Below are 21685 nucleotides of genomic sequence, written 5' to 3'. Positions count from 1 at the left end.
ATCTTCTTTCTTTTTTATGCAGGACCTGCAAAAGGACCTGCGATTACATTACCGTGCTCACCACGTGGTGAGCGCGGCGACGTCATTGCAGGTACTGCTGTATGAAGATAGGACCTGCATTGACATCACCGTGCTCACCACGTCACCACACGTCCTTCTATCTTCATTTAGCAGGACCTGCAATGACATCACTGCAGGTCCTGCAGAAAGAAGAAAGAAGAGGACACCGGCTGTGCGATCAAGTGAATGAGGTGAGTTTTTTTTATTTTATTATTTTTAACCCCTCAATGGCCATTTTATTTAGCATTCTGTCTTAAGAATGCTATTATTTTCCATTATAACCATGTTATAACAGAAAATAATAAAGTGAAGTTCAGGTCCCTATTGACTTTAATGGGGTCCGGGTTTTGGGTCAAGTTCGGGTCCCGAACCCGAACCCAAACTTTAATCTGAAGTTCGGCCGAACCCCGTGAACTCAAACTTCCACGGGTTTGCTCATCCCTAATTCTAAAGCCTTTTGTGTCGTATATAAGTGGAAAAAAATAAGGCCCTTTTTGCTGTTCAGCGGTGCAATTATATGTTCCAAAGCCCTTTTTGTGGTGTATTAGTGCAAAAGAAAAATATATTTTCTGTTCAGCTGTGCAGTTATATGTTCTAATGCCTTTTGTGTCGTGTATAAGTGGAAAAAAACAAAGGCCTATTTGCCGTTCAGCAGTGCAGTTGTATGTTCTAAAGCCTTTTGTGTCGTGTATAAGTAGAAAAAAATAAGGGCCTATTTGCTGTTCAGCGGTGCAGTTATATGTTCTAAAGCCCTTTTTGCATGTATTAGTGGCACAAAAAAAGTATTTGCCGTTGTGTGGTGAAGTGAGAAAATTACAACCCTTTTAGGCGTGCATTAGTGGGGAAAAAAAGGGCTTATTAGCCATTGTGTGGTGAAGTGAGAAAATTACTGACTTTTTTGGGGTGTTATAATTTCCTTTTTATTTATTTATTTGATCTAACATTATGTCAGACAGAGAAGTGCCAGGCCCTGCACAGGGGAGTGGCAGAGGCCTAAATGTTTCTAGCGTAGGCACAGGTCGCAGCAGAGTAAGAGAGCATGGCAGCAGGAATCGCAGCGAGAGGCCTGAGCTCCCGGTGTCATCTAACGGTCGTGACTTGACCAGCAACCCAGCGGTACTTGAATGGTTGACTCGGTCATCCACTTCGTCCCAAGTGACATCAGACACCCCCAGCCAAGAGTCGGTGGGTTCATCAGACACAATCCTTAGTTGGCAAGGCCCGGGAGAAGGCCCTGTGCCCTTACCTGTCCTCAACCTACCTCTGTCCTTTTCTGTTCCATCAGCCAGATAAGTATTATATGCTGTGGGCTCAGCCCCAATATACAGCGAGGACAAGCTACTAGAGGACAGTCAGGAACTACTGGCCAGTCAAGACGTGGAAGAGACATCCGCCGCTTCCTCTGCTAGGAGGGCAAGTAGTGATGAGGAGAGTGGTGTGGAAGTTGGTGTTTCAAGCGGTCAGGCTCTTGACCCAGAAACCATTGAGGAGGACATCAGTGACGTGCAGACAGTACTTGATGATGATGTAGCTGATCACACTTGGAAGCCGGGTGAATTAGTGGCTTCATCATCATCGGGAGAAGAGGGTGGCAGCTTGCCCGTGAGGCAGCGGCGTCGCCAGCAAGTTGATAGCGTGGCCGAGAATCAGCAGGGTGGCAGCAGTGGGAGGTCGGTAGCCAAACATGTTCGGGGTAGACCACCCACTTCACAGGAGCCTGCCTGTCCGGAAAGTAGTGGTGCACGGTTTCACGGAAGCAGCTGTAGTAGCAGTCAGTCAGTGCGGAGTGTTGGGGGTAAAATCACCTACTCGGCATTGTGGAAGTGTTTTGTTAAGCCGCCAGAGGAGGTGAACATGGCCATATGTAGAATCATTGGGCAGAAGGTGAGGCGTGGCCAGGCTGCCAATGTTGGCAACACGGCCCTGTGTCAACATATGCAGCATCACCATAAAGTGGCCTGGGAGAACTGTGGCTCCGATGTGGTGGTCCAGCCTGCCGGAGCAACCTCTGCATCACCCAGTGCCAAGCCCCCGGTTTCAGGCAGTCAAAGCTCCACCACCTCAGCCGAAGGGAGCTGTCTGTCTTTCCCATCATCTGCTGGTCCTGATGCCCCTGCTCCTCCTACTCCTCGTCAGTCATTCGGTCAGCAATCGATCACTGACGTGATTGCCAAGAGGAAACAGTATGTGTGCACTCATCCAACGGTTTGCAGAAGCTGAAAGTGCTCCTGTCCAAGTTGCTGGTGCTGCAGTCCATTCCTTTCTAAGTGTTGGACTCTGCACCTTTAAGAGAACTGATGGCTTGTGCTGAGCCATGGTGGAGAGCTCCAAGCTATCATTTCTTTGCAAAAAAGGCAGTACCAGCCCTGCACACACATGAAGAACAGAAGGTGGGCCAGTTCTTGAGCCTGTCGGTGTCTGCCAAAGTGAATGGCAGCGCCGACGTGTGGAGCTGTAACTACGGTCAGGGACAATACATGTCCATTACGGCGCACTGGGCGAATGTGATTCCTGCACAGCCACACCAGCAACCTGGCCAGGTGACGCTGCTTCCGCCTCCACGTTCTCACACCGTTGGTCCTGCGACAATGTCCGCCTCTGCCTCCTCATCCTCCTCATCCTCCACCATGTCCTCAGCCTCCACTGCAGGGACAATATTGCAATAGTTACGATATTCTCGATAAATATTTGTAATTTGAATATTCATGCTCAACACTAGTCGCCAGGACTGGCTTGTCAGGGGACTGGAGACATGGCGCCTAAATATCACGGCCATATGAGCACTGTGGGGGCTGAACTGGAGGAGGAGGAGGACATTGCAGCACAAGCAATGTGTAGCAAAATGTGTTGTTTTTACACGCAGGTGACAGGAGAGGAGGAGCAGCCAGAGGAGCTACAGGGCAATGAAGAAGACGAGGCAGTGGACCCAGACACACCGTGGCAGTATGCAGTGGAGATGGAGGCAGGGAGTCCCTCTGAGTCACTTGCACAAATGGCCCGATGCATGCTCACTTGCTTGCTTAGTGACAGCCGAATTGTCATCATTCGGTAGAGGGATGACGTCTGGCTCTCCACCTTGTTGGACCCTCGCTACCGGTCATAAATGTGGGCCTTATATACACCCGCTGAGAGGGAGGAGAAACTGAACTACTATGGAGACATCCTATGTAGTGAGTTGGCTGCTGCCTATCTGCGCCATTGTACATCCTCTCTCAGGTCTGACCAGGGGGCCCTCTGCACTCACGTTCCTCTGCCATGGCTGCTATGGCAAGGTTGGGTTGGTAGGAGAAGTTACAGCTCCATCAGCAGCAACTTGAGTCTATAGTCATTGATGAACAGCTTTCTTCACCCACCTAGTGAAGAAACTACTCACCAGCAGCAGCTAGACCTGGAGCAGGACCTGAACCAGCAGGTGGTGGCATACTTGGACAGTACCCTGCCACCCCACATTGAAGATCTGCTGGACTACTGGGCAACCAAACTGGATTTGTGGCCACAACTAGCAGAGTTTTCCCTGGAAAAGCTGTCCTGCCCGGCCAGTAGTGTGGCATTAGAGCTGGTGTTTAGTGCGACAGGGGCCATAGTTACCTCAAGAAGAACTCGCCTGTCCACAATGTGCAGAGACTAACCTTTGTCAAGATGAATCAGGCGTGGATCAGTGAAGGCAGATGCTCAACAGACAGGATCCGTTTTTTGGGGGTTATTATTCTGACGGATCATGGGAAGGGCAAAATAATCAGTGACCTCAACACAAACTTAATGCTGACGTGGGGCTCTACTTGTATAAGCGTTTTATAGAACAGGTTCTGTAGACATCTATGTGGAATCAGTTAACGACTGAAAAAGGAGTTCGCTTCTTCTTGGTGCTAATATCAACCTGTAAGGCTGAGTTCATACTTGAGTTATTTGGTCAGTTTTGGCCCTGGGACTTCCCAAATAAGGGAAGTGTGCAGTGATTCTAAGAGCGTCATCTGCATGTCATACTGACTCACAGTATTGTTTCACTACCACAGCAGACTCCCTATGCTTGTTACTGCAAGGCACAGTGTACTACACCACTATAAAGGCTTTCTGCAGCCAGGAAATAGCTGCTTTTTAACGCAATTCGCCTCAAACAAATTCAGATTGACTTGGCCAAATCAAATTTTTGAAATATTAGCTCATCTCTAATCATTACATGCACATACAGAGTTTCTCCATTATTACTCCTGAGTCATTATTGTTGGATGCTTTCTGGTAAACAAATAAATAATTTACTATTTAATTCATGGTCATCTAGCTGTATTATAAAGTATGGGGACCCAAGAAACAAGTATTTTAAGAAAATATTCACGGATCATTGTTATTATGTATTTTATGTAATGAGATTGGGCTCTTTCCCACGATAATTCATGAACCAGGAAGGTAATGAGCATTGAAGTGACCATTGTGTAGGAAGACTGACTAAAGCCATGTTATAGTTTTTAAAATGTTTTTTGTATGTTTATATGTTGTGTAATGTCAAGCTTTCAGATTTTGAAAAAGTATTCCTTAGGCTTAGTTCACACTTCAGTTATTTGGTCAGTTATTTCAATCGGTTATTGTGAGCCAAAACCACGTATAGGTCAAAGCACAATGCAAGTGTAGATCTTTCCATTATACCTGATTTCTGTGGAGGCTTCACTACTGGTTTTGGCTCACAATAACTGATGGAAAAACCAGACCAAATAACTAAAGTGTGATCTTGGCTTTAATAAGAAGTCCGTTCTGCATGAATGGTCACCATGAACCTGAGATTGGCTTGTTCTAACATATTGTGTAACTGTCAAACTTTTTTTTTTGTAATGTGTAGGTGCAGTGTTACTGACCATTTTTGTATTATAGTTTAATTACTGAATTTGTACATTTCTATTAGAAAAATTGCTCTAAATTGGCCCATTTTGAGACTTGGCAATGCCCCCCTGTCTTCTGTTTACATAGCACACTCAGTTTGGAGCAAGTCTTCACCGATATGTAAACAGAAGACAGGGGGCGTTGCTTTATTCCTCGTCCGCATTTTCCACAAACAGCACATGTACCCATTGATTTAAACGTGTCTGTTCACATTTCAGCATTTTTTTACTGACTGGGGGTCATTAAAAAAATCATGGAGACATGCACTACTTTGACCTGTGATGTGGACCAAGTACGTCCATAAATGTCTATGGGTCCGTTAAAATCACGGGCACACACATGGCATCTGTGGTGCATCCGTTTTTCAGTGAAGACTGATAGGAGATTCTTTGGAAATGAATTTCAGCTGAGCAATGTCAGTGAATTACGGATGACATACAGATGGTAAAAACGGAACAAACACAGATTCTTCACGGACATCTTCATGGAAAACCACGGAAATGTGGGTGAGGCCTTAGAGCTATTTTCCTAATAGAAATGTACAATTTCAGTAATTAAAGAATATTACAAAAATGGTCAGTATCACTGCCACTACATATTATAAAAAAGAATGACAGTTACACTTTAAGTAAATGACAATGCCCAATACAGATATCACACAGTGGCACAAACAGTTCTGACATCTCCGTAAGATGGAACCAAAAGGGCTTGGTGTATGCATCAGAAAAATCTCTAAATTTACAAATGTTTTCTTCCTTATTTCTGCTCTGGGCTCGAGACCCCAAGATAAGTGGCAACCAGCTTTGGGAAAAAAAAAAATTTATGATACTGTTGGAAGTTGTTAATGCTATATGTGTCTATGCGTGGTCTTCCACTGGTTGTGATGTTGACTGCAGCCTGTTGAAAGTTTTGTTGGCATGTGACAATAATGTATTAAATTAGCATAATGAGAAATTGGAGTCTTTAAAATTTAGGAGAAAAGTAAAGATAAATATATCTATATATGCCAGACATCTTCAAAAGCTATGGAATGGGCCTGAACATTTGGCTGCTACGTGTTGGCATAACGTTTTTCAGCTGCATAAATTTTTTGCAATGGGCTACCATGTGCAGCGGTATAGTGTATAGTTTCACAGGGTTAAAGCTTGTTCATCTAGCAGATTTCTCTGATGTACATTTTAGACATTCACACATAGTGTGAACAAAGTCTAAGTTGTTTGAAGAGGTCAATTCAGCTTTCCAACATAATCTGTACAGACATATATTACGGACATTCATCCGAATACATACTAGTGATTTTCTAGTCACTACTCTACTAATTTATAATCAAGGGACCATAAAAGTGCCTCACCTACTAATACATAAATGTATCGTATTTTATAATGCACTCCATCTTGAATAACGTCCTATATGCATAACTTGATCAAATCTTCAGTGACAAGGTCACCTACTGATTGGTCCGAATAAATCTTCATATTTTAGAAGCTCACTGGCAGTAAGTGAGCCCTTAGGAATATGGCAAATATTGAAAATAGGAATTTGAGCTTCCCCAATGAGTTGTTCACCTTGAAATTAGTTATGTTCCCATACTTGTAGAAGAATGAGTGAGGAAAAAAAGTCTAACTCTTGTAGTATTTAACTTTCGCCAATGTATAATGTCTGTGTATTTTACATACATATTGTTTTTTATGTATTTATCATCCTTGGCAGTTAAAAATGATTTTGCCATCAGAACTTTAAAACATTTTGGGAGTTTGGTGATATATGGCAAGGCCTTACATATTATATAAAATATTATGTTGAATTGTGGAGTGCCAAAACCTAGCACCAAAATGGGGTGCCCAGTTTCATCTTTAGATATGGGAAATCCGAAAATCAAAGAAAATGACTGTTGGCCACAATGCTGGTGGTAAAAGCTTGGAAGAAACGTTCGTAGAGCTGATCCAATTACAAGCTAATTTTTATTGTAGGAAACTTTGTACAATGTTTTTCAACCTTGGAACAAGGACTCTGTCAGGTACAAATGACGAACTTGATGAAAACTTTGTTCCGGAGTTGAAACAGAAAGACCTTCATGAAAGTTTTTCTCTGAGGTTGCTTTACAATATTTGTATGGAGTTCATACTTTCCCCGTGTTTGCGCCAGTTTCCTTAGTTAGCTCCAGTTTTCCTCAGCACTCTTAAAACAAACTGACAGGTTAATTTGGACTTTACATTATAAGATCCATTAGGGAGATAATACCATAGGCAGTGAATGGATACCTTGTATGCCATATATCTAAGTGTGCTTTCATACAACCATATGTATTTTAAAGTCCACAAAATGTAGATCTGCCAAATATGGATGACGTCCATGTGATATCTGTGTTGCATTTGTTTCTTTTGAAGACCTATTCACTTCAATGGGTCTGTGGTCCATATCTGCGTATGATCCATATTTAATACCTCAAAATTGCAACTTTCCTCATCACGCACCAAATTTCAAAAGTGACAAGACAAGCGGTCATTGTTCAAGGAGTGGATGTGGACTCCAAGATTATTTACAAAAGCATGAACATGGCACAAATGTTGGTGCAATTCTATGCATACTCACATTTTCTGCATCTTAGAGAGCACCAAATGCACCAAATTTATTAAGAAGAATGCAATTTTTTATAGATTTGATGCAGATCACTCATGCCCTGTGTGGCACAACTCTCACCACTTTTGAAAAGTGGGTGTATAAGTGGGCATGCTTTGCTACAGTAATTAGTTTAACTCCAGATTTATGTAGGTTTCCTTTACTATCAGATAGCACTTCACAGATAGGATAATGACTTAAAGGGGTTCTCATACTTACCTGCTCCCCACTGTTCCAGTTCTCTCCACTGCCTCCACTGTGTGCACTTTTTTGTCCTTGGCTTGTTTTCTTCTAGTGCTGCATGGGCATGGTCACATGCTCTGCTGCAGCCAATGACTGGTTTCAGCAGTAACGTGTTGCTTGTGGCCACATCATCACTGAAGACAATCATTGGCTGCACAAGAGCATTTGACCATAACCATGCAACTGAGAAAGAAAACAAACCAGGGACAGGAAAGCAGACACAGTAGAGACAATGTGGAGGACTAGTGCATCAGGGAACTGGTAAGTTTGAATCTAGTATTTATGGAGGCAGTTTGTGGGCACTTGGTTATAGCTCTGGAGATTCCCCTTAAGGATGTATAAAATTGAATACTAAGCAAATCCCAAAATCTGTGAACTACAGAAATTATGTATGAAAAATAAAAGTGATCATCATCATCATCACTGTATGAAGCAGAGTCTGCAAAGACCTCTCAAAATGACTATTTTCTTCTATATAGTAATAAGGATAAATAGACATACCATCATACACAGTACAAAAATATTGAGTTGGTCTACTTATCTTAAGATTAACAAAACACACTTGGAATGCTGTATGCGCTGGCAAAAATTGGATTCCTGAAAGACTGCATCAACATAGCAAAAAGCTTGAACATGTATAGATAATGAAATCCTAAATTGTTTTCAGAAGAATCATCAGCAAGTGGATAAAATTAGCAATTGCAATTATTGACCCAAGTTGACATGTACAATCTACGATGTACAACATATCAGGAGCACGAATTACACCGTTATAAATTTGTTTTTGATGGGAAATGAAAGTACAGTAGAGTGGATTCCAGTATATTAATGTTATGTACCATCTCGTAATGGTATTAATGCGTGGTTCATTATCATTTTAATGTCTTTATTGTCTCTCCATATGAAATGAGAGAGATGTGGGGGTGGAGGGTGTATTTATCATGAGAGTAATATGTAAAGTCAGGTTAGCTTGAGTCTACATTGGCGTACCCTGCAACTAATTTATGAAACCGTGCAAGTTGTTTGATAAATTTGGCATATCATTAAACCTAAGGTTATGATGACACAGCACGGTCGTGCAGTGGTCGGGTTGTGCCAAACTTATGGTGCATCTTATTTTAGACATGTTTATCATTCAAATTCACCAGAAATAAGGACTTCTTTCAACATCCTTCACATTTCCTGGTTTTAAACTAATATGTGGGTGTGACCAGTTTGTTTACCTTTTAGACAAGTTCATGATTCTGGGCAAATACAAAGTGACGTACATTATACTAGCTTAGAATTGGTCTAAAGTTTTTGGTAGATAAAAGTTTGGAGCATTAGGAAGGAAAGTTTTTCTCATTGGGACAGAATTTTGACACATTGGGACATATTTTTGGGGTATGTGGACAAGTTTTTTTCATAAGCTAAGGTGGTAAATAGGTGGCATAAAACTAGACTAGAAAATCAAAATATGTGGAAGATTTAATGTTCAGCATCAGCGACTAGGATAAATTTGGCGCATTTAAAGAATAAATACTTGCTGAGGGTAATAAATGAAAGATATTGCACAAAAAAGTAGAGTGTTTTAGCTGTTTTATTGGTGGAATAGATTTTGTGACAAAGTATTTGCAACTTTTTTTTCATGGTTTTCGTCAAACCTAGCATTTTTTATTTACATAGAGTGCATTTATGTTTTTTACAGTAGGTGGGGTTACCGTTCTAGCTAGGTTCACATCACCATTTATTTTTCCATTCTTCTGATCCATCAGAAGATCAAAAAACAACAAAAAAAGGATCCTTTATTTTAAGCATCCATTATGCTCCGTTATGCACACTTAAGCACATTTTGCATCCATTTTAGCTATTTCCGTCTGAGATTCGTTATTTTAGATGGAAAAAAGTACTTACTGGAGGACTTTTTTTTATTATTGATCAAAAGAACAAAAGAAAAAAAGAAACGATGATGTGAACCTACCCTATATTGATTTATTGGCACTTATTAGAAAGTTGCAAGTCCAATCTAGTCCCATGATGAAGTAAAAAGTTACAGCACCTTTTTTTTAAATTGCTAAAAAATAATAGGGAAGATTAACAAATATAATTTGTAAAATCAAAGGGCAATGTATTAACATGAAATTTTTGTTTCTGATTTTTGGAACGTCTGTCATAACTTCATATGTTAACTACCACAAAAGGTATGTTTCTCCTCCTGTTCCCAGCCCCTATTACAAAATGTTGCACTCCGTTTGTTAAATTTGTCCTACAAAATAGCTATGGAACAAACTAAAAACACACTAAATATGTCGTAGCTACAGTATATCATAAATTTGGTGCAAATGCCTACTCCTCTGAAAAAACAGGCAACATCACCCCACTTTTCTGAAACAGCGCATCTGATGCATTACCAATCACTAGACAGTCTTAAACTGCACCTAATTTATTGCAGTAGCTGACTCTGGATGATAAATCTGTCTTTAGACTGTCTAGTCTAACTTGGAGAATCTCTGTCTTTTGAAAATGATATTCAAAGACATAAAGATAAGGAACGTAGATTGTGAACTCTTTTGGGGAGAGCAAGTAATGATAATATCTGCAAAGCGCTGCAGAATATGTCAGCGCTATATAAGTTAGTAAAATAAATAAACATGAAACATATAGATTACAATATTAATACTATATTATTATTATTTTTAATTATTATTATTATTATTGTTGTTTTTTTCATTATTTTAATTCAATAACTTTCTATATAACCTTTCATGACTTTGAGAAATTTACTGTTGGTGCTTTATTTATTTTTTATTTGATGTTTTGTATGGTGACATGGGTCACAGAATATTGGGCAGATCTAATAGTTAGGCAGAATAAATTTAGGGGATAATGCATTAAATGCCTGTTTTGTCAGTGGAGTAGGCATTTATTACAAATTCATGACATGAATGCGCCATGCCCTGCAGTTTACAGTTACTAAGGGGCGGACAGATGTTTTACACACAGAGCTACATTTTTAGCCAATTTATCATTGCAACTATTTGCAAAGGAAACCATTTGTACTAAATAAGATTAGATTTAGGAATAGAAATCAATAGATAATCAGCACAACAAATTTGTTGCAAAAAATGGCTTCAAACCAAGCAGACATTCCAAAGAAAAGTCAACAAAAGTTTCCTTTTGATGCTTGATACATTATCCCCTTGCATCAGACAGTCTAAATATGCATCAAATTTATCATGGTGGCTCATGGATGAATTTAGTGCATTCTTAGTCACTTTTGTCTAACTTTATATCACTTTTTGGTTGGTTAAATTTTCAAAGGGGTTCCTGTAAAATCGCACCTTCATGTTAAGCTAGGTGTAACAAATGTAATACACAACTTGTGCACTGTAGTTTTGACACATTTTAATTAGAAAATCTGCCCCAATGTATTTTGTCTAAATATTATACTTTTAAACGTATTTTTTTATATAGTTTTGAAAAAAATAAATAAAGAATGACCCATGGAATCTTTGCATTGTTTATATATAAAAAAGTATTAAAAATACATAGAATGAATGGAAAAGAAAACGGATAATTATTATGGATTGATATATCTATGATTTCATCTATACACATTGGACTGGTTGATAAATATTCTATAATAATCATAAACAGAGAAGAGAAATTGGGAATGTTTGCATAAAAAACAAATTCTTATGCACAATTGGGAAAAAATGTTTCTGGGTTCATTTGATTTAAGACTTTTTCTGACAAGCAATAATAGTGATTTCTGAACACAGTATTTAATGGGGCAAGTGTCCAAAAATTGGGGCAGAAAATTATTAGACCCAATGTAATATGGTATGCATTTGCCCCAATTACTGTTCATAATATTTGGAAACAACGAATTATCTAATTCTAATATTTGGTTCATTGACTCCCATTTTCATTACTTCCAAAAAATATCACAAAATCAGCAAACGTGTTTTCATGTCGTCTTATGCATTATGTTTGCTGTTGGTGAATTATTAATGTAATCTCTACATCTTTTCTTTTGAATTATATATGCATTAATTATATTATATTTTGGGCATTTTCAATGCCTTCTATATGATCATGAAACATTACATATATTTTTGTATTCTTTATCACAAATTATTTGAAACATCTTAAAGATCATGAACTTGGAGCATGATTTTTTCTCTTTTCTCTCCCTTTTCTTTCTCTGCTACTGGTTATTGCTCTATAGTGGTTTTTGGCCAGTTTGTGTTTTTCCAGACGTCTCTCCATGATGTAGTTGAGGTTTATGATGGAGCAACTCAACAGTCGCCACTCTTATCCTCCCTCTCAGGATCTCATTCAGGTACTTTTTATCAGAGATACCACTGGGTCATTTATAAAAATGTTATTATTTTTTTTTTTTTTTTACTGATATTAGTTAAAATAAGTAATCCTCTACCAACAAAGTTGTATTAATTTTGTGTTTAAAGGCTATGTTCACCTTTGGTGGTTTTATTATTGTTGAATTTGCATTGTACTCATTTTGAGCTGAAATCATTTTTTCAATTGGTCTTTATTAAAAATGTTGAGCCCCTTTCTCTGTATAGCCTTGAGATTCTCTAGTAGCTGAATTTTTAGGTATTTTTACTGTTTACTGTCAGGCAGCTCAGCTGGCAGTTCCTTATCTCTAATCTCTGACCTAAACATTCATTACAGCTCAATTCTTATCTTACTGATAAGAATGCTACTCAAAAAAGTATTTATGACCTTCTGATAATTAAGAGATAAGGTTTATTAGATGACCGGCACAAAGTAAAGGTGAAAGTACAATACATATCTAACAGTTAACCCTTTGTTACAGAACAATTAAATATTTTTTATTAAAAACCAATTGAAAAAATGATTTTTAGCCCAAAGTGAAATGCAATCATAAAAAATGCCCCTGAAAGTGTACATAGCTGTTAAGTTATATTTTGCATACCCCATCCTGAGATTGCACAATGGTGACTCCCAGGCTACTAGCATACAATTCTGGCCTCCAGAACTGGCCAAAAGCTAATATACTTGTTATCAATTGTAACTGCAAGGGATATGTATTTATATATATATACAGCCTAAGGGCTCATACATGCTGGAATGGAGTCTGTATGGCTCCTTCAGCACAGAACCTTACAATAGTGCAGTACAAGTTCTTTTGAAATCTCAGTCTATAGAGATATTCTACCCTAGAAGCATAGCTGGACCCCACAGGTACCATAGGATACTGATTCACTACAATAGGATGTAGTGGGGATCCGGCGGGTCTCCAGCACAAATGCATGCTTTCTGCAGGTAAAATATCACTGCAGTTTATGTAATATTTCAGAATCTACACCCAAAAAAATATTGGGGAGGATTTTATTTAGCCCCAGTGGTCATGTCTAGAGATGAGCGATCCCAGTGGAATTTGATCCGAATTTCAGGATAAATTTGGTTCGCCTAGAAGCCGAATTTCCTCGTGCTTCATGTCAGCGAATCGATTTAACTTGAAATAGTATAAAAAAAATTCAAACTCACCTCCTCCATTTGCTCACCATGGGCCGCCAGCCTACATCTTGCTTGAAGATCTCAGACATACGTCACCACGCCAGTCGGCGTGATGACGTAATCTGGCGCCCCTACAGGATTTCGGCTGAAATCTTGAAGCAAGATGGCCGTGGCCGGCCCGTCGCAATCAAATGGAGGCGGTAAGTTTGATGAAATTTTTTTTTTATTGTTAATTTTACACTCAGATGCCACGATCAAGTATGAAGGCGGCATCTAAGGGGTACAATGACGGGGGCGGTGCTATCGCAGCTCCCTGTCATTGCACCTGTTACTTTAAAAAAAATGTGCTTCGTGGCAAAGTAATTCATCACAAAGCTAATTTTTTTGTAAGATTCGGCAAATCAGCCGAATCAAACTTTTTAGAAATTCGCTCATCTCTAGTCATGTCCTTTTAAAACAACAGTACTAGATATACTAGAGACAACAAACTATGAAATCCTTACCATTGTGCTATGCCAAATCAGAAATGGATATGAAAAATATAGAATACTTTATATGCAATGGATGTGCTGGATTCTAAAGCTGGCTTATGCACATTAGACTGTTCTTAGTGAATTATGCTGAAGACCTGATGTGTATGGTAGGCTACTAGACATCTTCAGCTGTTCAATTTCAGAAAAAAGTGAAATGAATGTTGGATTATGGGTAATTATTCTTCTTCCTTTATGGGCAATCCAATTTATAGTTTTTATTTCAGTGGGCTATAAGCAACTTAACATTTCAAATTTAAAAAGAATCTGTACTTAAGGGCATGTTCAGACGACTGTGCCATGTTTTGCGGTCTGCAAATTGCTAATCTGCAAAACACAGATACCGCCCATGTGCGTTCTGCACATTGGGCGGCCCATTAAAGAAATGCCTATAGGACATGCTCTATATTTTTTGCTGGGATGCAGAATAGAACAACGGATGATGTCCGCATCTTTTGTGTCCCCATTGAAATGAATGGTCCAGCACCCATTCTGCAAAATTGTGGAATGGAGGCGGACTCATTTGTACGGTCGTCTGAATGATCCCTAAGAGTCACAATGAATAGCAGGTGAGATATGGCATTGTGGCCCTGGAAAAGTCCTCTTAGCCAGAAGTGCTAAACCCTCACAAGATTGAAGCTCTGTTTTTAAAGCCAAAGAGGTTATATTCTTTTGGGATTTTCAGTGTTTTTGATGGCAAATGTGCCTTTTATCGTCATATATTCTATAACACAAAATAAACCAGATGGACTCTTTTGCAAGTCAATACCTGTCAAGGGTCCATTTATTACAAAAGCAATGAACGCATTATTTTTAACAATATTTACCGTATTTTTCACCCTATAACACACACCTACCCATAAAATGCACCTAGGTTTTAGAGGAGGAAAAAAATAAAACAATTTCATCAGAACTCAGATCAGACCCCAATGTTAATCAGATCTCTGATCAGAGCCCCAGTCAGACCCCAATGTTAATCAGACCTCAGGTAAGACCTTTCATCAGATCCCCAATGATAATTAGTCCTTATCTCAGACCCCCAATCAGACCTCAGATCAGAACCCCAATGTCAATTAGACCTCATCTCAGACCCCTAATCAGACCTCAGATCAGACCCCCAATATAAATGAGCACTCAGCTCAAACCTCCAATAATACCTCAGATCAGACCCCTAGTGTTAACTAGACCTCAGTTCAGACCCCCAATCAGACCTCAGATGAGACAAAAAAAAATCAACTCACCTCTCCTGCCCCCGATACTGTTACTTCGGAGATCCAGCTCTCTTTCTGTTGTGCTATACTGTGCACAGGTCACAGAACAGTTTGTGGCTCCGGCAAAAGAAGTCTAGGGAACAGCGAGTACAGCCAGCACAAGGAGCAATGTATTCATCGCTCTTGAGCCCTACTGTACCAATGAGCAGTTCCATAATGGTATTCACCCTATAAGATGCACTGCCATTTTCCCCTACTTTAGGGGGTGAAAAAAAGTGTGTCTCATAGGGCGAAAAATACGGTAAATTCAAGAAACCCCCTTTAAACCTATTCATCCATTTTATATATTTGGCATATGTAATATTTTCTTGGCTTTCATTCATCAGATACAGACAGTTCATTTCCCAAACTACATGTAAGAATAGATAATAACACATTCAAAATTTTACTTGGATGAATTGTTAATGAACTCTGTTTTATTCATTTTGTTGAGTAGGCGAAACGCTCCCACTAAGTTCTGGTAACCAGATTATTATTAAATTTACAACAATTGGACCAATGACATCGAAAGGATTTCACTTTGTCTATCAAGGTAAATGCACATCCCATCTTAACAATACATTCTACATGTATTGTGTCTTTACATTATTCAGTCGGGATCTAATTTAGTGGTCACCACGCATGCATGGAAATCTCCACTCAAAATAATCTCACAGTTTATTTTCTTATTATTGCACAGGTGATGTCACTATTTTTATTGTATATGGTATTGCCATATGTGTTCACATAACTAGATGCCTCAGTGCAAAATCCATGACAGGACCCTCCCCCTACTTATTATGTGCGTTTTTTTTTATTTATTGTGTGGCAGAAGGGCCATTGGAACTCAGGTACAACTACAGCTGCTCCTTAAAGTCTTAGGACCTTGCCTTCAAATCAAGAGTTGTTGGGAGTACTTCAGTATTGAAGTTAAGAAATACTTGTTTCTTACATTTTTGGATTCCCGGCTGTTTCCCTATCCATGTTGTGACCTTCTCATACATCAGGCCATTTAAATACTCTATTAAAGCCTAGACAATGTTAGCATTTACTTTTTGGTAAAAAAAAAAAGACACTTCTAAATAAATTGGAGTGATGTTTTGTGTGATTTTTATCTGCTATTACGGAAATCACTCTTGTACATACAGTAGTGTAGAATCTGCTACAACTTCATCCATGTTCTGTGGTTAACAGATGGGAGGTTGGCTTGTACAATGCATTAGGAATACTGGTTTGGAAATATAAAATATAAAAAGACCATGTGGCTTATCTAGTCTACCTACAGAGCCTTGCAAAAGTATTCACCCCCTTGACTTTTTTCGTATTGTGGTGCCTCACAACCTGGAATTAACATGAATTATTTGAGGATTTGCATAATTAAATTTACAGAACATGCCCAGGTGGACATCATTTCCCTAATTATGTCACTTCTGAAGGTAATTGGTTGCACCAGAGCTTTTTATTGGCTTCCTAACAAAGGGGATGAATATATACGCACATGCCAATTTTCTGTTTTCAATTTCTAAACAATAGTTTTATTTATATGTTTTTCTCATTTCACTTCACCAACTTAGCTTATTGTGTTCTGATCCGTCACATAAAATTCAGATTAACAAAACATTGAACTTAAGGCTGTAATGTAACAAAATATGAAAAAAGTCAAGGGGGTGAATACTTTTGCAAGGCACTGTATATTTCTATAACGTACTTTTGTTTTTCATCACATTTGTATCATTTCTAGGTTACTAGTATAATGATATATTTTGTTGTTTTTATAACTATATTTTTCCTGTTATCATTATTAATTAGCCTTAGGGCTCGTGCATACAAAAGTGTTACGGCTCTATGTAATCACTGATGCAGCTCCCTTGAAAGTCTATGGATGCCTACTAAACCTCTGTAGATGCATGCTAAAAACATATTTTCATTTTCTATTGAGCTATTTATTGTGAAGGAAATCTCCTCTAGAAAGATTGTTTTTAAGGGAGAATAGCTCCATAACATGGAATCATACGGAGCGATATACAGCAGCACCAGGAGTGCCTATGGCTCCATAATGCAGAGCCACAGTGACATTGTGTGATTCAATACAACCTCTGTGCATATAATTCTGCTGCTCTGCATGAGCCATAAGATAATATCTAGACAAATTATAGATAGATAGATAGATAGATAGATAGATAGATAGATAGATAGACTGTTTGACTGCACTGCTTGACAAAGGCTCCATTGAGATGAGCTGAAATGTTTCATTGGGCTGAATAAAGTATCCACATTCTTCTCTATAAGACCGGAGTGCTGCCTTGTCACCTATTTTTGCTGTAGATAGATAGATAGGCAAAGGGTCCACTATATAACCAAAATAGAAAAATGAGGCAGCACTCCAAAATGAAGTGAATAGGGTGTTGGACCTGGTTTGGGGAATAAACCGGGTTAGTGATAAGCGAATCGAGCTTCAGATCCTAGATCTGAAGTCGATTTGTTCAAAACTTAATTTGAATGTTGTATGGGGATCCATCTCCATACAGGATACAAATGCATGGGCTCAGGAGAGGGAAATTGGTTACGTTACTTTGGTGAATAACTTCGGGATTAGATTTTTCAACTTTAAACCATTTTAAAACATGGATCTGAAGTCAGCTTAGTTTCCGAGGTACCAGTTGGTACAGAAGCTGACTTCAGATCCATGTTTTAAAATGGTTTTAAAGTTGAAAAATAGATAGCCAAAATTAAGATAACTGACTTTGCCTCGCCGGAGCCCATACATTTTAATGCTGTATGAAGACCATCTCTGTACAGCATTAAAACGAAGATTGGAGCAAATCGACTTCGGATCTAGGGTCCAAAGCTCGATACGTTCAACCCTAAACTGGGTCCAACACCATGTTCACGGCATTTTGGAATGCTGTCTCTTTTTTGTATTTAGATAGATAGATAAATAGATATATAAGATAGAAAGATAGCATATATATCTTAGATAGATAGATTTTATATTTTATTATGTTTGTGATTATCAAGAATAAAATAATAACATCTTAATAAAACATTTCAAAGTTTAACCCCATTGTTATTTATAAAGAAACTGAAATAACAATACCATAAATTCTTAGATTTAAAGTTACAGTTAATTGTGAATAATGGAGTTATTTTGTATCCATCTACTCCACAACACTGAAGGTTTGCTCCTTATTTTTTGTGTAAAAGGTTTTGATGCAAGAGATTATTTGGGCCTATTACTGCAAAATGCTATAAAAAAAATGACTTGATAGATCATGTGAAAGCTGCAATTTAAGTTCTATTCAGACATCCTATGTGAAATTTCAACGAAGAGGTGATTTTGATGTCATTTCAAAATGCGTCTGAAAGACGGACCTTTATGTAATCATTAGAAGTGTTTAATCACAGAAGCTCGGGGCTTGTGTTTCTAAGCATTTCCTCTATTTTGCAAAAAAAAATTCATAACAAATATTTAATACCTCTATGTTAAAAGCTGTAGCAAAACCTAGTTTGTTGTCCACTTGCAAACAACTGATAGATGTGTTTCAAGCTTTTTTTTTAATAACGTAAAAATATTGTTACGAGTAAGGCCACATGGTTAAATCTCTGCATGCAGGCTTGGAAGCCAATACCAGGACTGATTTTAAAAAAAGAGAAGAAGTCATGTCCTGTATACTTTCTCTCCTCTTATAATCAACTCCTTATTTGGGGTTCCAAAACTGCATCAGAAAACTTGACCTTGTGGTCATACCCTAAAGAGTCTGAGATATCAGTTTTAGGAAGGAATTGCTAGCAGTTTGCAATGTATTACCAATTGGGAAGGGGGGGTTGTCTTGGCACAGTCTGACGATCAGTGCTAGCAATGGTTGACTGTAAATGGAGACAACCCAACTGGTAACACCCATCTGGACCTTTACTGCAAACTGCTAGCAAGAAATTAATAACTTCTAGCAGGAATAATAAAAGAATGGCACCAAATAGAGTTATAAGAATAGATGCTCCAGAATTGATATTAGATGGGGAATGCAAGTAGTTGCTAAAACAGATATTTCTCAGATATTTTTCTCTTTAAAGAGAACCTGAGATATCAATTTCAGCATATAGCCATGCCCTTACTTTATTCTTTCAAACATGTTGTTCCCAATGTTGCCCTTATTCTGCTTTTGTGTTTCATAGTTGCTGTGAATATCAACTTTATTCCACAACACTGCCGTATGCTAATGCACACTTTGAAGTCAAGGAGGCTGGCTCTTGGATCCTCCAAGTCATGCTTGACCCACCATTTTCTTTCCTCCTGCCCCTTGATTGACGTTTCTGGATAGTGGCCACGTCATCTCACACTGGCACACTCTTTCTTCTCCATGCAAATGATCCAGGTGCGCACTGTCACCGTTGACTGGTGCATGCGCAGTGAAGTGCTATAGCCAGGCACAGTACACCCAGCCTAACCACGTAGCCACTATGAAGTAGACAGAGTGCGCCTGCATGAGATGTGGAGAGACGAGGAGATGACATGGCCACTACTATCATCTATCAAGGGCCAGGTAGCAGGAAGACAGTGCGTCAAGCATGGCTTGAAGAATGCCACATTCAGCTTCCTTGTCTTCAAAGTAAGCATTAGGATACGGAGGCTTCGTGGAATAAAGTTGATTTTCACATCAACTATGAAACACAAAGACAAAATAAGGGTGCCAACGGGAACAACATGCTTGAAAGAATAAGGTAATGGGCATAGCTAAATGGTGAATATCAAGTTTTTTTTAAGCAATTTGTAATGCAAATGTCTGTCAAAAGGAAAACAAATGTCTACATATTAGATATATGTTTCATATACTGTAGCTAACTAGTCTTTTCATAGTAAAGTCTTAAAGCAAGCCAAAGCTTGAAAGAATCTCATGGTGGGATCAGTGGCAAACATAGAGAATTAAGGTCCCCATAGCAAGGATCAAACCAGCCCCCCCACACACACACACACTCGGGCCATTTTTTCCACTGCCTCGTTTGCGAAAAGTTGTTTGTTTAGAGGGAAGAGTCCTGACCAAGTTTTCACCCCCAGTAGAAGAGGAAATAATCTCAAATGGATCTTGCCCTAGGCCCCATAGCAGTTGCATTGTCTGCCGCTATGGTAGTTGCGCCCCTGGGTGGGACTGAAATGTTACACTATACATTAGCAAATTAATGCTAAATTTCTCACTGGACCTTCTGGAGTGCTGCTACATTCTTCAAATATTTGCTACAGTTGATCCTGCACCAATGCTGCTGCATTTCTTCATGAATAGATAGTTAGATAGATAGATAGATAGATAGATAGATAGATAGATAGATAGATAGATAGATAAAAAATAGTTGTTGGTAAAACTGATATAGAAGATGCAAATTCTTACATTATTTTTATTCTTTAATAGATAGACAAACAGATGGACGGATAGATAAATATTTAGAAAGAATGATAAACACACTTGGTAACATCGAAACTTGGAAATTGTAGCGAGAAACCATAGTTTGGTTACCTTTGCTATAGCTAAATTGCCTAATACAGGTAGTTACAACTGGACATCCGCTGATTGGCCACCTCTACCCCTGAAAATCAGCTGCTATTGCCATGACCAAATAGAGTTGTAATGTGCCCTCAGGTCATAATTAGAGATGAGCGAAGATCTTAAAAAATCTATTCAGCTACTTTGCAGAATTTTACAAAAACATTTATTTGGTGGTTGACGAAGAAGTGCATTTCTCTGCAAGTTGTGTGCTCATTGATGGGGAATTTACCTTATCCATTTGAGTGTAAAGAGGTCACCATGGCCATCTTGCTTGAGGATCCTGTGCGAAATCTTGCGCGTTGCGTTATCACGTTGACTGACATAGTGACGTCATATGTAATTGCACGCAAGATTTTGCGGGACTTTGCGGGACTTTGAAGCAAGATGGCCAGTGTGACCTCTTCATGTTCAAATGGATGAGGTTAGTATGATTTTATTTTTATTTTTACCGCCATTTCAGTAAAAATTAATTCGTTACCATGAAACTCAAGGAAATTCTGCTTCATGGCAAATCAAATTTTTCCTGAAATTCAGATTGAAGTCCACTTTGGATACTTTGATTCGGTCAACACGAGTCATAATATTATGAAATTTCCTTTAGGATTTTTGTTTCTAAGGAACTATCCCCATAAATATAGTGTATATTCACTGCCTGTCCCAAAAAAAAGTCACCACCCCAAAAAAAAAGGGCACACAATCCAGTGCTGCATTAATTTTTCACCAAGATCTTGCATTGATGATGGTAGAGTCTGGCTGCTGCGCAAAGTTTTCTCCACCACATCCCAAAGATTCTCAATGGGGTTAAAGAGGTATACCCATCTTAGAACATGGGGGCATATTGCTAGGATATGCCCCCATTGTCTGATAGATGCGGGTCCCACCACTGGGACCCGCACCTATATCGAGAACGGAGCAGGGAGCGCTGTTGCTGGAGGACCCCAGATTTCCCGGCATCCATCCACCACTAATTGCTAATACCTGCCATGTGCGGCCCATGCTCCCATTCATTTCTATGGGGCACACAGCAATAGCCGAGCCAGAGCTTGGCTATTTTCGGCGGCCCCATAGAAATGAATGGAGGGTGGCT

General features: G+C 39.0%; 1 protein-coding gene across 1 annotated transcript in view; it reads left to right on the top strand.

Annotated features, from left to right (window-relative positions):
• CSMD3 (CUB and Sushi multiple domains 3) overlaps window positions 1-21685 on the top strand; it is a 1177406-nt gene that overhangs the window by 705608 nt on the left and 450113 nt on the right. Inside the window, exons 30-31 of the mRNA XM_040431881.1 lie at window positions 12005-12118; window positions 15519-15614. Of these exons, the coding sequence (XP_040287815.1) occupies window positions 12005-12118; window positions 15519-15614 (210 nt within the window). The remainder of the gene's footprint in view (window positions 1-12004; window positions 12119-15518; window positions 15615-21685) is intronic.

The sequence above is a fragment of the Bufo bufo genome, chromosome 5 (genome assembly GCF_905171765.1).
Source record: "Bufo bufo chromosome 5, aBufBuf1.1, whole genome shotgun sequence".
NCBI lineage: Eukaryota > Metazoa > Chordata > Amphibia > Anura > Bufonidae > Bufo > Bufo bufo.
Note: the sequence above shows the minus strand (reverse complement) of the source record. Positions and strands in the feature narration are given on the sequence as shown.